Source organism: Octopus bimaculoides, chromosome 8 (genome assembly GCF_046866305.1).
Source record: "Octopus bimaculoides isolate indiv1 chromosome 8, ASM4686630v1, whole genome shotgun sequence".
Taxonomy (NCBI): Eukaryota; Metazoa; Mollusca; class Cephalopoda; order Octopoda; family Octopodidae; genus Octopus; species Octopus bimaculoides.
The window spans coordinates 39,252,361-39,270,074 of record NC_142935.1 but is presented as its reverse complement, the minus strand read 5'-3'; the positions used below and the strand labels follow the sequence as shown (position 1 = coordinate 39,270,074).

The window sequence follows — 17,714 nt, the reverse complement described above, 5'->3', positions numbered from 1 at the left end:
TCATAATCTGTTATGTTTAAAACAATTCTGAAAAAAGAAACTTATGGGAAAAAAGTAAAAAAGGAAAAATTACAGCAAGAAGATTGGGGGAGGTAATAATAATAATAATAATAATAATAATAATAATAATAATAATAATCCTTTCTACTAAAGGCACAAGACCTGATGTTTGTGGAGAGGAGGGGACCAGTGGATTACATCGACCCCCAGTGTTTCACTGGTACTTAATTTATCGATGCCGAAAGGATTAAAGACAAAGTCAACCTCGACAGAAGATAATAATAATAATAATAGAATTTTATTTCACAATACATCTTATTTTTTTTGCATAATCATAATCTCCGATGTTTAAAACATACAAACCCGAAGAAAGTCTTTCTATTTTTGATGGCCGGGGGTGGGGGGGGTGGGGGGCAACTAGATAATTTCTGACTTTATTCTATTGCATTACTAAATATTTTAAATATGTTGTAAATTACAATAAGATTATAAAGCAGTTACATCTTTATTCAATAAATGAAACACAATCATCAATCCTTTTATGTTCGCATATTTTCAGCTGACATGCAGTTTACGGTCATAAAAAGTGAAAGTAAATTGCAATAGAACCAAAAAGTGATAACAGTGACACGCTAAAATTTCATAAAAAGAACACAAAGAACTTTCTCATTATTCCACGTCCACGGGCACCTACAAGTATAGCATAAATGATGTGCTAAGTATTTCAGAAGTAGCAACTGAGGTACTATACCCAGCAACGTACATCACTAAGGTGTGATTGTTTTCATTTTATATCAAATATATATGTTTGAGAAGTGAACTTCTTAACCACACAGCCATGCTTGCGCTTGTAATGATTATGCTTCGATGAGGTCTAATAAGACGAAACATGTCCGAAGTTATCACTACGTCTGCCAAATAAGACTGTTTCCACTCTGGCAGCATTGTCTGTTTCTAGTTTTAATCAACAGAAACTTTGGTGCGTCAAATCATAATTTTTTTTTTTTAATTGTAAGTTGTTTCCCATGCCTTTTTAAAGTTGAGTTAAGAGTTGGCTCATTTTAAAATTCTCATCGATATATAGACGCAGGAGTGGCTGTGTAGTAAGTAGCTTGCTTACCAACCACATGGTTCCGGGTTCAGTCCCACTGCGTGGCACCTTGGGCGAGTGTCTTTTACTATAGCCTCGGGCCGACCAAAGCCTTGTGAGTGGATTTGGTAGATGGAAACTGAAAGAAGCCTGTCGTATATATGTGTTTGTCCTCCCAGCATTGATTGACAACCGATGCTAGTGTGTTTATGTCCCCGTAACTTAGCAGTTCGGCAAAAGAGACCGATAGAATAAGTACTAGGCTTACAAAGAATAAGTCCTGGGGTCGATTTGCTCGACTAAAGGCGGTGCTCCAGCATGACGGCAGTCAAATGACTGAAACGAGTAAAAGAATAAAAGAGATATGCTTATAGTATAAATTAATTAGTTATCATGCTTGCCACATTAGATGTATCTGCACTTACTTCATTATAGTAGAAGTTACGTACCCAAGTTTCCGTGTTGTGGAATCGAACCTGTGACTTCATGATTTCTTAAAGAACTGCACATACACGCAGCAGTCCACCCAGTCAATCGACTGAATAAATAAGAAGCCATATTTATATTCCCTCTATTAATGTCTATATATCATAATTTGCTATCGGAGACAGAAATCAATCAAATACCACAAGACATTGATTAAAAATTAGCTCAGCTAAACTAAAATGTTAAATATATAAATGATTTATAACTTTGATACAAGGTCATAAATTTCGAGACCAGATGCAATGGATTATATTGATTACTGTACCGAACAGCTACTTATTTTATTGATCCTCCGAAGGATAAAAGGCGAAGTTAACTCAGGTGGGAATTGAACTCAGAACGCGTAAAGAGATATATTAAATAGCGTAAGATATTGTGTTTGGTGGCTTACTGATTTTGCCATCTACAGGCCAATTTTAAATAATGATTTCCAACATATAAGCGCAGACATGGCCTTGAGGTCAAAATGCTTGCTTTGCAACTACTCGGTTTCCAGTGAAATCTGATTGCGTGGCACTTTGGGCAAGTGTCTTCTAGTAAAGCTCCGGGCTGACCAATACTATGTGAGTGAATGTGATAGACGAAAAATGTGTGGAAGCCCATCGCGTATATATGTGCGTGCGTGCGTGTGTGTGTGTGTATCCCTGACACCGCTTAACAACCGGTATTGGTTCATTTACATACCTCGATAGAATAAATTACCAGACTTAAAACAAAAATTTCACTGGGGTCGATTTGTTCGACGTAAAAATAACCCTTCAAGGTGGTGCCTCAGAATGGCCGTTGTCTAATGACTGAATCAAACAAAGAGCAAAAGATAGGCATATATCCAGAAATAGTGTGGGGGAGGGGATTGTAGACAGCTGACCTCGGTGTGATTTGAACTTAGAACGTAAAAAGCCGGAACAAATACTGCAAGACATTTTGCTTGATGCTCTAATGATAGTGCCAATCCACCAGCCTGAAAAAAAGATGGGTTAGTCACGGCTGAAAAACCTTTCATCATAGGTTCCGTTAGATAGTGCTGATCTGGCGCTAAATAACAACTCAGCCAGCTTTTATTCATAAATAAAATGGCTTGAAAATCCAGATATGTGCAAAGAGAATAGAACTTTATCAGTGAATAAACAATTGCTTTGCATGATTTTGCTACATCACTATGTGTGTGTGTGTACTACACACACACACACAGAGAAATATATTTATATCGCAAATATCTTACACAATGTTATACTGTAACAGCTCTGACGTCAATCTAAGATTTGCTTAAAAAAAGAAAATGAAAACCGACTTCAATTACAAAATTCGACGATACTTTCTCTCACACACACTCACTCACACTGCCCCGCTCCACATCATATATATATATATATATGACACATCATATATATATATATATATATATATATATATATATATATATATATATATATATATATGATGTTTGTAATGTGTGTGTGTCCTGTGGTGGAGTCTTGTTTCTTAGAGATCGCCTCTTTTATTACAGAAATAAGAAAAAAAAATAGTGAGGATGTGAAGACTTACATCATTCTCCATTTCCCGATAGCTTTCCTTTGGTGTAATGGGGGAGGGGGAGGAGTGTTATCCTTCCTTATCTCTGAGAAATGAGAATTGAATTTTTACTAGAGTTCAAAAAAGTGTATGTTGTTTTTTGGCTTGTAAATTGAACAAAGAGCCCATTGAATAAACCTGAGATGTAAATTTTGCCTGACTGAAGCCTAATTATCTATCTATCTATATATGTGTGTTTATATTACATGATGATGATTAAGATGATTATGATGATGAAAGTAATTCTTTGTGTCGGAAGACAATGAGGAAGAGCGGCAAACCCTTAAGTGGCTATGTAAACCAATCCCTCGATGACAAACTCTGGGGCACTTGGAGCAAATATGTAGGCTTTGATTAGATGGCAGTCGTGACAATGCTTCTTTCCTATTTTGGCATTCATCTGTCGCAGTTGCTTTGGCCTTCTCTCTCTCTCTCTCTCTTTCTCTCTCTCTCTCTCTCTCTCTCTCTCTCTTTCTCTCTCTCTCTCTCTCTCTCTCTCACACACACACTAGCACGAACTTGCAGGCTATCTTAAAGTTAGTGTCTTGGCAGTGAAACTGGCTCGTGTTTAGAAAATTGTGAACGAAAGAAATCTCTACGTAATCATTTCATCTATCAGAAATGCAGGCCCATTTCTCTCAAATCACGTTTGCAATAAGTTTATAAATATTTGAGTTCTTTTTTTGTTTTTGTCTTTTTTTCTTTTGGCAAACACACACACACAGACGTACACACATGAATGTAAGTGTGCTTTAACATGCATGTATGTGTATGCGCGGGATGCATGTCTTTGTGTGAGCGCGTATGCATTTATCTATGTATGCACAGATAAACTCCCGAAGACATGTCAACCTGAAAACGTTACCACGGTGGCAAAAAGGCGGCGGGGGTGTGTGGAGGTGGACGTTGTGGGAGTGTTTGATCTGGTGTTAAAAAAAAACCAAAAAAAAAAATGGAATTTTTAATAAAACTATCTCCAATTCGTAATCTCCGATGCTATAACTCATAGAAAAATATAACGAAATTTCTAAGAACAATAACACAATTTTAAATGTTACGTTGATGGATGCTCATCTGAAATTCCGTACCGTATTTGCGTTTTATAAGACTGCAGCGTACAATGTGTCTTTGTATGCAGCATTGTAATCTTTATTCAAAAATCAGTGGAAGGATACTTCTGTACAATAACGACGATAATGGCAGCAGTAACGGAGAAAATTTCTATGACAACAAAAGAATGAATGAGACCTCGATATTCTGTAAATAGAGGAATTGATCTGTAATATAATATGTGACAATTATTCCGTTGCCATAATAAAACTCCGACTTTCGGATGTCGGGGCGGAAATCTGCTCCGGCATCTCGTCAGTTATTAAGACAAACTCGGAGTTTTATTACGGCAACCGAATAATTGTGACATATTATATTACAGATATATATCCCTTGTATAAGTTTCTATCTACCAAATTCTCTCACAAGACATTAGTCGATCCGGAGCTATATATATATTAGTAGATAGAAACTGTGAGGAAGTCAGTCGTGTGTGTGTGTGTGTGTGTGTGTATCTAACCACCGCTTGACAATTGGTATTCGTTTGTTTACGTCCCTGTATCTTAACGAGCCGACAAATATATATATATATATATATATATATATATATATATATATATATATATATATATATATATATATTGCAAGAAAAACAACTAGGTTTCTTATGAAGCCACTGAACATGTTCTCTCAGAAAGTACAAATTGCAAAAATTGTGAACGTGTGAAAAACAAAATAGGAATTTTGAAAGAAGTATCTATAAAATTCGTTTTTAAACATCGAATGACTATGGGAGTGCACCAGAGTAAAATAGAAATCAAAGGGGTTCATAGGTAAAAAATAGTTGAGAACTACTACTTTAACGGGTCATTGATTTACATCCGAAAGCTACGTCGTGAGATAATGTAACAAGCTCAAACACAGCTAAACCACAACCAACATAATTACAACCGGATATAATATATGTACAGAGGAGGTTGAATAAATTATGTGCACTTCAACCGAAATTTAATTATTATATCATTGCACTCTTTCTTTCTTCCACTTTGTTTTCAATGGAAACTACTTATGAGTCAGTGTTTATTCATAACCTCATAGTTAATCATCAGAGCAAATACTAAACTTGTAAAAGTTCATATTAAATATGTTCTGTGTGTGTGTGTGTGTGTGTGTGCATGCCTATATATATATATATATATATATATATAAACAAATAGTAAATGAGTATATGCATATATACGTACAGGTATGTGCATACCGACATCCACCTGTATGTATAGGTGCATATCTGGGTACAGGACATTGCAAACAAAACGTAGACGAGAAAACACACAAGCCACATAGAGAACATTCTACTTCATCAGCTACCCCCGTTTTAACACCGGCGTTTCGAAGAGCTGGGCATATATATGTATGTATATATCAAAGGAAAATAAGACAAGGTAGAAAATGCTAAAATAATTTTATCATGAAGATTTTAGTACCGGTTTCAGTCTTTGCGACATTTTCAACTTGGAGTAAAGCATGAAAAACAATTATATTGCGGAAAAATTAAATGAAATGTTTTTTAAAAATATTTCCATAGTTTTCAAATACAAGGGACATTTTCCTTTTTCCTGTTTGTCTGTCTGCGTCTCTCTCTCTCTCTCTCTCTCTCTCTCTCTCTCTCTCTCTCTCTCTCTCTCTCTTACTCTTGTGAAGGCTTGGTAGTAGGTAGTAGCATATTAAATCTTCTTTTAGGACTCCTACTACCTACTACTAAGCTTTCACAAGAGTAAAAGAGAGACAGAGAGAGAGAAAAAATGTCCCTTGTATTTGAAATCTATGGAAATATTTTAAAAAAGCATTTCATTTAATTTTTCCACAATTCAATTGTTTTTCATGCTTTTTTGAAAAAGTTGCAAAGACTGAAACCAGTACTAAAATGTTCTTCATGATAAAATTATTTTAGCATTTTCTACCTTGTCTTATTTTCCATATACATATCAACTCATGCGTTCCTTTTCAACCTTCCACACACACACACACACACACACACACACACACACACAATTGGGTAAATTGTCACTATTTTCTTTTTTTAAAATTTCGTGCGTGCGCATTGTTTGTTTTTGATTTTGTCGACTACACAGTACAGTAGGGCCAGTTAGGCACCGTCTGTGACAAAAACAGCACCATGACTCAATTCACTCTGCCAGCTGTTCTGCTTGGCATTCACGCCAGAAGCTCCAAAACGAACAGATCGTGAACAAACACACAGAACAAACGTTGGCTTGCCTTGTCTCCAAAACATGTACCAAGAGTGATGAAAATCAAGCATCCAGTCAACATCATAGTGTCTGGAGTGATCACTAGTGATGACGACGTTATGCCTCCATTCATCAAGGAGTCAACGTCCTAAAGCAATGTATATCTATCTGTCTGTCTGTCTGTCTTTATACACACATAAATGAAAGAACTATGAATTTGCTGAGTTTAACCAAAACACTGATTTGTGCTTAGGCACAAGACCACAAATTCTTTGACAGGTGCTCGCGCGCGTGTGTGTGTATTACCAAAAATAAAGCGAATTTCGAACACTGGATTGCTATGAAACAGCCTAGAAAATTGGGTAATTACCCCTACAAGACGGAGAAAAGTTGCCCGCAGTCATCTACAGAGAATCGAAACCTGCACCTTTCAGAAATAAGCTGAGGATTCGATTCATTTTAGGCGCCTGTCGGTAACATTTTCCCGTCTTCTAGAGGTAATTACCCAATTATCTAGGCTGTTTTTACAGCTACATAGTCTTCGAAGTTCACTATAATTTCTATAAAATACTAACTCCAGTGCTTCTAAGACGAGAACACACACACACACACAATTTCATGTCACCTCAACACCACAATCCACTCATATTGTGTTACAAAAGTAGCAACGATCTAAGGGACAATGTTGCTCTCCGTGGTCCTGACTATCCCCCTAGTATTGCGATGGACCAATGTACTACACTACAGTGCCTATGAGCGGACGTGTAACGTACTTTGTTTTATGTTTTGCTTCGCCCTGCCATGAAGTCTTGGCAAACATTACTGCACGTTTCACAACGTCGGTGAAAAGTACTCACTTTTGCACGTCGACCAGGGATTTCTTCGACTAACCTTTTGAGAGCATACAGAAAGCAGCCTCATTTTCCGTTCACAAGGCTGAGGAGTGTAATTTCTCTCCTTGCCTGCTTGCCCTTGGAGAAATTCCTCTGGCAACGAGATTTACTACTTTGTTATAGGTAGACGATACTTTATTAACGGTCCATGTTGTTTAATCCCAGCTCAATCCAGACGCAACAGGCATGATCAAAGGCGTTCTAACGTAGTCATTTGGACTATTTGAATATAATAAATCAGACATATTATCTAGGACTACAGAATTCAATGTATTTCTGGCAGGTCGAGCCACTGCGTTACACTGTTGATATTTAGCTGTGGGCGTGCGCGCGCGCACCGTTTCAGATAAGAGAACATAATGAAATTAATGTGCGCACAAAAAGGTTAGTTTACTAAAACATAGTAATTAATAATCATACTATATGCATTCAGTACGCGCATATTTCCGTCTCAGAATAAAGAAAAAGAAAAAAAATATTTGCACAACGTAAGATTTTTGTTCCCTGTAACAACAGAAAATTAACGGAAACATTTAAAGCTGTGATTTCTTTCGCCGCCCCAATTTCACTGGCAAACTCCCACTTCCTTTTTGTGATATTGTTTCTTTCTTCAATAGGCACAAGTCCGGAAATTTTCTGATTATATCGATCCCCCCCCCCCCCCATGTTCAACCAGTACTTATTTTATCGATCTCGAAAGGCCGAAAGGCAAAGTCGACCACGGCTGAAGATGTAACCGAAAGAAATGCTGCTAAGAATTTTGCCCGGTAGACTAACGATTCTGCCAGCTCGCCGCTCTACCTATGTTTTCTAATAATAGTTTCAAATTTTGGCACAGGGCCAGTAATTTCAGGGGGAAGGGATAAATCGATTACATCGACCCCAGTGCGTAACTGGTACTTGTTTTATCGAACCTCGAAAACGCTGAAAGGTAAAGCTGACCTCGGCAGAATTTGAACTCAGAACGTAAGGACGGACTAAATGCCACTAAGCATTTTGTCCAGGATGCTAACGATTCTGACAGCTCGCTACCTCTACTCATGTTTTATAATACTGGTATGTTTATAATCAACCAATATGCTTTTTAAAAATGTATTGTTGAACTCATTTTAATTTAAGCATGAAAAATTAAAAAAGCGCATGGCTTAGTGGTTAGGGTATTCGGCTCATGATCGCAAGGTATGTATGTACGTGTTTGTCAACAACCAGCCATTACATATGTACATTACGATCATTATCATGTATTAGAATGAAACCGGTGTGGAATAACATATTATGGAAAAACTTGATTATTTACAATACAAATTTGTGTACCATTGTTTTTATGACTCCTGATCAGGCAGAACTAACAGCTACTACCAGGGACTCCGCGAGAAATTTGGAAAAAGCGAAACAAAACCATTTTCTGGCCTCGAGGTAGAGGTTGGGGGGTCTCTTAAAATTCAAGGGTCCAGAGCCCTGTTTTTAGGAGGAGCAAAGTAGATAGTCACGGATTTCTCCTTGGCTCCTCGGGCCGCATACTGATGTGCCAGTTGAGCACCCCTGTCGTAGACCCTGGCTCCACCTTACTAGTGAGATTAGACAAACATGGTTCAATATGTTCAGGTATTTGATGGGGCAGGGATCATAGTTGTAGTTTTGTCGGCGAAATATCAATTTCTTCTAAATACATTATTGCAGAGTCTCTGAAATTTCGTAAGTGCAAAATTCCAGGTGCATTCACAATCATATATAACTAACAACGACTCTTCAACGAGTATCACACGGACACATTAACGTGAGACATTAGAAACACACACAGCAGGTCAATACAAACGTAATTACTGTTATATTAGTGGGGGTGGCGAAAGAACCACTTCCATAAATACAGTTAAACTGTTTGAAGTCTACTTCGTAAAAAAAAAAAAAAAAGAAACAAAAGAAAACCCACTTAGCCTGAACGAAAATGTTTCCGTCAGGCAAAATCCAAGCTTAATGAATAAGCTATTAAATATACTGCACATCTTCAGGAACTCACAAGAATATGTTAACAGCTAGGGCACATATAGCTTCGGGTCGAACAAAGCTTTTTGAGCGAAATTTGGTAGGCGGTAAGTGTGCGAAAGCCAATTGGTAGGATTGTTCTCGTTCAAGTGACATAGACTTAATTCATCTCACGGTTTGACACCACCATCTCGCTCTTAGGTGACTTAGCAGACTCCACTCTATTGCAATGATTATGTCCAGGTACACAGCTTGAGGGTGACTTCCTCGTTTCCACGCACTTGTCTCGCAGGACCTGAAAAGGGTCATGAGCTCTAGTTTTCCTCATTTAAGGCCATTAAATTTTATTTTTGATTTATAGGCGCAGGAGTTGCTGTGTGGTAAGTAGCTTGCTTACCAACCACATGGTTCCGGGTTCATTCTCACTGCGTAGCACCTTGGGCAAGTGTCTTCTACTATAGCCTCGGGCCGACCAAAGCCTTGTGAGTGGATTTGGTAGACGGAAGCTGAAAGAAGTCCGTCGTATATATATGTATGTATATATATATGTGTGTGTGTGTGTATATGTTTGTGTCTGTGTCCCTCAAACATCACTTGACAACCGATGGTGGTGTGTTTAGGTCCCCGTAACTTTTCTCTGTAGGCGCAGGAGTGACTGTGTGGTAAGTAGCTTGCTTACCAGTCACATGGTTCCGGGTTCAGTCCCACTGCGTGACACCATGGGCAAGTGTCTTCTACTATAGCCTCGGGCCGACCAAAGCCTTGTGAGTGGATTTGGTAGACGGAAACTGAAAGAAGCCCGTCGTATATATGTATATGTATATATGTGTGTTTGTGTTTGTTCTCCCAACATTGCTTGACAACCGATGCTGGTATGTTTACGTCCCTGTAACTTAGCGGTTCGGCTAAAGAGACCGATAGAATAAGTACAAGGTTTACAAAGTATAAGTCCTGGGGTCGATTTGCTCGACTAAAGGCGGTGCTCCAGCATGGCCGCAGTCAAATGACTGAAACAAGTAAAAGAGTAAAAGAGAGAGTTGACTTCAAACAATCTACATCTGCTTCACAGAGAACCACACCCTAAACTGCACTGTGGGGACAGTTAAAAGCGTACAACCAGGACAAGAGCATGTAATGTACTGGGGAAAGATGAAGAAACTCAGGATTATTTATTAAACGGAATAGAGATACCGAAAAAACAAGTCAATATTCAGAAATGAGATAAAAAAAAATCATTCAAAGATATTGAGGAATTCAAAGACGTAAAAGAATTTTTAACTAAAACACATCACCACAAAAGAATGTTATCCCAATCTAAAAATATTTAAGGTGGGTCCCACTTCACATCAGAAAACAAGTTGAGAACGAAATTGATAAACTTTTTCATCTTGATATGAACGAAGACGTAACTCGTTTAAAAATGTTGGTATTCCCGTCCCCAACGATTACACATCGCCTCCTTTAAAAAGATGATACGTTGCAGTTAGTGTTGATCTTCAACACGTTTATGAGGTAGTTAAAAGCAAGAAGTAAATTATAGAACAATTAATTTAAAGGAATTTTCAAGAAACTAAACAAAAAGAGAACTACATCTTGATTCATGCCATATAAATAACATCCACACCTTTATACCTTATATCTCAATGAAATATTGGTTTAGGGGCTTGGCGCATAATTTGAGGAATTCTAGTAATTAATAGCCAATCTTTCGTTTCGTTTTGTTTTTCTATCTAAATCTAGCAACGTGTCGGATAAAACACATATAAGGGAAAAAAGAGAGTGACGAAACGCCGAAACAATATCTATCACACCTGAAGGAATCTGCTCAAAGAACACAATTTAGATGGCAAGTTGCTTAGTAGCATTTTTTCCCGATTTTACGTTTTGAGTTCAAATTTTGCAGAGGTCGACTTCACCTTTTATCCTTCAGGGTCGACAAAATAAGAATTAGGCGAGCAAGGTCGATAAAATAAGAATTAGTCGAGCAATTAGTCGATGTAATCTATTAGTTCCCTCCCACAAAACCTAGTATTAATTCCAGCCCTCCTTATTGTTCCTAAATGAACACTTACGATGACCGAAATACCATCACCATGGGAACAACTTCATATTGTTATTGTTTAGCCGTAGATAAACACTGAGCAAGAAAACCTATGATTAGAGGCATTCCAGCCGTGGCCATTATGCCTATTTGTATGTCAGTGAGTATAACGCCTAATGTATCCTTCCATTTTGTAAGACGGTAGTATGACGTGAAAGGTATTTGGCCTCTATTTCCAGCAGGATACACCAGACAAATAAATGGTCAAAGCATTCTAGCCAAGACGATTCTATCTTTTCGTATACCAGGAACTACATTTTCCAATGTGCCCTTCTTATCTAAGATAGTAGGGTAGAATTGGGGGGGGGGGGGTGACCGTGTAGAGATTCCCTAGTTGTGGTTTGTGGTGTAGAGTGCTGATATGTAATGCAAGTTAGTAGTTTGGTGTCATGTGATAATGTAGTGTGGTAATGTGTTGTCTATTGGTTGTTGCATCATTAAGCGTTACATCATCCCATCTTTAATATCGACACATATTGTGTCTAGGACAATCTTATCCAATGTTTCCTTCCGTCATTCAAAGGAAGGTTTTGAAGTGATAACGATTTGACTGCTATGTATTGGAGGTCGATCTATCACACAGTGGCACCCATCGTTGGCTTGTCTTCATCTGTTATACGTGACAAGCTACTAAATAGGGAGAAAAGTATTTTTAAAATCAGGGATTCTCAAAATTTATCTCAGAAAAACTATATCTACAATAGTACTGTAGTTTGCATTAAGTATTGTCTGATATGAATAAATGATTTTCATTTTTTCTAAAGCCTAAACAATGCGAGTCATAATAAATAATACACGTCGATCGTTTGTACTTTATCTTGTAGTTCAATATTTCAGAGTTCAGTGCCCTTCTTCAGGAAATCTTCGGAAATTTCCTGAAGTAGGGATCCTAATCCCGAAATATTGAAATACAAGATTAAGTGGACACTATCAACTTGCATTATTTCTTATAAGTCGCATCGTTTTGGCTTTAAAAGATTAAAAGCATTTATCTACATCAATATTTTAAACAACGTAGCACTGTCACAAAACATAACTTCTAAACCTAGTCTAATATTTTACTTTTCGTCCGTAATTTAAAAGGTAATCTATTTTCGTTATCGATACAGGGCGGTAGAGCAACAATATTAAAAGTTAAGTTAAATAAGGTTGACTGTTATCACAAGAAATCGATTTTTAAAAAAGAAAAGCGATTATGTGTTCATTGAACAGCGTAAAACAGAAAACACGGAACAAACTTTCTCGGTTGAAATAACACATAATTAATCAACATAGTGTGGTTCAATTTACTCCAGTGGGAATAGCGGAAAGGTCATGTTTCGGACGTTCGACGGAAATTAGGGAGATGCAAGGAATCTTAAATGATGTAACATCATCTACAGAGATCCAGAAAACGTAGTTTCTATTATAACCGGCGCTAAATATATAATTAATCAAAGTATACTAAAGTGTTAATAAATTCTTAACAACAACGAACATAACAATTTCATCGATGACTCCTTCGACGTCATGTTATCCTTCTCATGAAATTGTAGATGAAGCCAAAACAACTCAAATTGTAAAGGAAAACAGTAAACAAGGGTCAGCTTGAGGTCATGTCGGCCCACATCTTTAAACAGAACCTTAGAGGCTCAATTCAGACAGCTATGTGAAGCTGCTGGAGACTGTGTTCAAACCCTAGCTAGAAAAAGTTGCTACTGGAAGGTCATATGTGTGGCAGTAGGATTCGGCTGCTTGCCATATCTCTGGAAAGAGTCAGAAGTTGTTGTCGGAGAATTTCCACGACTTCATCAGCTCCAATTTCTGGCTTCCTAATTTTCCTGATTGTAATCCCATAGATTATGTGTGGAGCGCAGTTGAGAAAGACACCAACCACTCTGCCGGCAACACCAAGGCCGAGGTGATGGCCAAGATCAAGGAGGTATTCGAAGATCTTCCCTGGGACACTGTAAAGGATGCATGCACTAGGTTCTGGAGCCCTCTTGAGGCCGCGGTAGAAGCTGAGGGCAGTTACTTTGAATAAAGTTATCTCCCAACCATAACTTGGTTGATATTTTTTGATTTTATAAAATATTTTTATTATTGGATGGGACATTATGTTTTCTTTTCCTTTTATGCAAAATCTAAAATTTAGCCCGAATACCTTGAATATCAATAATATACTTTATATACTGCAAGCATTATCTGGTATACAACTCAATACGTTGGGTAGAGTGGATAGATGGATATTTATTATATCTAAGTCTACTCTGAGTCCCACTCTTAGCTAGGCTGTTCATGACTGTTCAGAAAATCGTGAGCAGAGAGGACTGCCAACCTTGATGTATCTATCTATCTATCATACATACATACATACAATCACGCACATTTTACACATATATTTATTTATACACACATACGCATTTTACATACATATTTATTCATTCACACTCATGTACATATATATATATATATACTTATACATACACACACATTCTTACGTTACTTCTATATCCGTGCAAAACGAGATTCACACGTCGACGAGTTCAACAGAAAAAGAGGCACATTTACTGTTGGCTGCTGAGATCGAACAAACACTGATTTAACATGCTCAGCATTTTGGCATGCATCATTGTCATAGTTTGCAAAGGCCAAATTACGTCGGACAGTGCAGAATATGTAAACTAGCGCAGCCCTTTGATAATAAGACGTCAGTCGCAGAAAAGCTTCAAGCTTGTTGTAAGATACCTAGTACAAAAACAAAGCTATCTCGTAAAAAGATTCAGAATCATGTGCAATTGTGCAGGCACCATAGAAATTGAAGTAAGGAGGAATGGCTTAAAGTTATGTTCAGAGGCAAACACATCAAGCAATGTACATTTAATCGTCCATTAAAGGTACTATCCCGGTTATATACTTGCAAGAGCCAAGCAAAGCTTGTCCATTACAGGCGAGGCAGCCATTTTTGCAAATATGGATGAACTGGTATTTGGATACTAATATAACCGCATACAATTCTAAAAACTGGATATTGCGAAGAAGCTACGTATATATTCCATCACTATATTCCAACAGCATGGGTGACCCCGTCATTTGACAAAATGTGTTTAAAAAGTGATTTAGAGGTACAGATATTAGCCGGTGTCAGCTCCTGATCTGACCTTTATTGAAAATACATTGGATCATAGAAAAAAATTATAATAAATTGCAGCTTATAATACTTCATCAATTTCAGATAAACAAAACGAAAAAAGAAGATACCTCGGGTTTGAACATAAAAGATAACCCCACAAAATTTGGTGGAAATGCTTGACGACATTGTTGCTGTGCCAGAGGCAAAGAGTTATAACACCTAATATTGAACAGTGTAACTTTGATGTACATTCATATGTAAACTATTTCTCTAGTTATCTGCTTAATTTATGAAATACATTGTTTGTTTTTCGTATATAACATCGTTTACAGTATAAAACTTCATTTGTTTTCATTCAGTATTTGACCAAGAACTGTGTTTTACGATCAGTCACACTTCCTGAAACAGCACGGTTTCTAAAAATTTCAAAAGAAAATTAAAAAAAAAAATAACAATCAACAAGCTTCCGGTGAACTGAAATAACGATTCGGTTTAAATTTCTGATTGATGCAATTTCAATTCTTACGTCGATAGTATCCTTCAGAAAAGCATAGTTTGTCACAATACTACATTTTTCTCTTCGTTTTAGGTCTTAAGACCTTAAAAGTAAGCAACTCTGGGTTAAAAGGCAACATGTTCAAAGTGAAGTAAATTTACAAAAAACATGACTTACACGTTACTTTTATTCTCAGTCCAAATCGAACAGGAACGATGATTTTTACTTTAATATCGGAATCAATGATATTAGCACCAGTATTGTATGAAGGCATGTTTAATCAACTATACCTTTCCCATACAAAATTTACAATTGTAAATAAATGAACTGCAATGGTTTTCAACATAAAGTGATATATTTGGGACAAAGAACGTGAAACATCACCACCAGAGAGCCTGTTCCTCTTCTCTGTCTTGAATTCTTTAAAGAGCTAAAATCAAATTAGAACTGTATCGAGTCAAAACTAGTTATAGCCTACAGACTGAAAGAAAAGGTGACGGACTAAACTGAAGGAAAATCGGGTTTCCGATAATATAACAACGGAAACCAAACGAAACCAGCAAATGGTAGCTACCAGATGAGAGATGCAGAAAACACCAAGGGAAACAGCAGTACTTATTTGCACATTTCTTTTAAATTGGACGCTTTTAAATTCAAAGAACAGAATTTCATTACCTAATTCCTCGCCCATCAAAAAAGACGATTTTCATTGTTTATGCTGATTCTCGTCACATTTTACCCAATTTCATTGTTTAACATTGTTTAGAGTTTTCTCGGATTCTTGCGAAAAAGCGGTTGAAAACAGCATAAACAGAATATAACAAAACAACCACCCATACTGCTACCACCAATACCACAGCTACAGCCACATCAACAACAAACCTTACCTGAAGTTTGGTGTGCGATACTTAAGAACTGTTGGAGAAGATTCGTCGATTTTTGTTGGTTCATGGTCAATTGTGGCTTCCGCATTATATACAATTAATCTGTTGGCAGTATCTTTTAAGGAATCAGTACCTATAAACATGTTATTGTTCATTTTCACTTTAACACACGAAATATATTACCAATTATGTCCCGTTCTGTAAACGTTCTTTGATTAATTTAAAAAGGCCAGATCGGAAAAGAAAAAGTTTGCCGAGGATGTTCGGTACTTATTTCTTCCCACTGAATTCGATCCACCAAGACCGTCTTCATTACGTTGATACGTTTTCTATGATGTCACAATGACTTTCGTTAATAAGAACAATTGCACGCATCTCAGTAACTATCTCCCTTTTCCCTCTTCTTTCTCCAACACCAGGTAGTATTTGAAAATATTTCTACGTACTAAATAACTATACTTAGTAAAGGCATCCCAATTCCTTGGTCGACTACCATGTACGAAAGCAATCTTTGGCTGGAGAGTGATGGCCAATGGAAAGAACTTCGATACAGTCGGATGTAACAACAGTATTTTACATACACACGCACACACACATGTATGTATGTATAAATGTGTGTGTGTGTGTGTGTGTGCCGGCCTGCGTGAAACTCGAGTTGCGAGACAAACTCTGAGCTTCAGTTTAAAAAAATATATATATCTCTACAGCATATTCCGAGCTACAGGATTGAATCTGGGATCAAATGGTTGAAAGCGAACTTCTTAACCACACAACTCTTATTATGTATTATATTATATTATGTATGTATGTATGTATGTATGTATGTATACGCATGCGCGTGCATACATGTACACACCTCTGTAGGTGGAAACTGAAATCACAAACCCAAATTTAACAGCTAACATTACCGTTACACGAACAAGTGTATGTTTGTGAATGTGTGTTAATCCCTCCCGTCCCCGCTATCTTGTTCTTCTGTATTTCGCATTTGCATTGTCTCCAAACGTCCAAAGTCCCTTTCCCAAATTTCAGACCTTGTGCCAATACTACAACCTATTATTATTATTATTGGGGTGGCGAGCTGGCAGAATCATATCGGACAAAATGCTTAGCGGCATTTCTGCCGCCTCTTTACGTTCTGAGTTTGACATTGTACATTCTACACACACACACACACACACACACATATACAGATATTTTGGAAAGACTTCCGCCCGTCCCCCACCCCATTTTCTCCAAAATTTGTTTATTTAAAAAAAATTTTTTGCCAAAAAACCCCTTTTTCGGATATGGAGGTTCCGGAAAATTGCCAAAAATCGGTATTGTTAAATTCCCCACCAATTCTTCAATTTTGACTTTTTCCCCAACACTAACCCTAACCCTAAAACCCTAACCCTAAACCTTAACCCTAAAATCCTAACTACAGAAATGTTTTGAAAGTTTTGTCCGAATCATGCCAGTATTTTTCCGCATATTTAGAAAAAAAAAAAAAAAAAATTCTTAAAGAAAAATTTTAGAAAACTTTTAGGAAATTGTTTTCAGCATCCTAATCTCCGTATTTTTTCGCATATTTTGAAAAAACAAATTTCTGAAAAAAGTAAAAAATGAAGGAAATGGGGTGGGGTGGGTGTTAGTTTTAAAATGCCGATTTTTGCCAATTTCTTTGCAGATTCATATTCCCTGTAGCCGAAAAGAGGGGGGGGGGGGGTCGAAAAAAAAAGTTGAAAAATGGGTGGTTTGGGGTGGGGAGACGGGCGGAAGTCTTGCCGATATTTTAAGTGTGTATATACATCCACTT

At 37.2% G+C, this 17,714-nt stretch overlaps 1 protein-coding gene across 2 annotated transcripts in view; it reads right to left on the bottom strand.

Annotated features, from left to right (window-relative positions):
- Positions 1-16,677, bottom strand: part of LOC106883849 (protein FAM78B) — an 85,348-nt gene extending 68,671 nt beyond the window's left edge. The window contains exon 1 of one of the 2 annotated variants that reach the window (XM_014934988.3): positions 15,920-16,677. In XM_014934988.3, the coding sequence (XP_014790474.1) occupies positions 15,920-16,071 (152 nt within the window). In that variant the 5' untranslated portion in view covers positions 16,072-16,677. The remainder of the gene's footprint in view (positions 1-15,919) is intronic. The other variant, XM_089356359.1, reaches the window with a different exon arrangement.
- Positions 16,678-17,714: the final 1,037 nt, after the last annotated feature.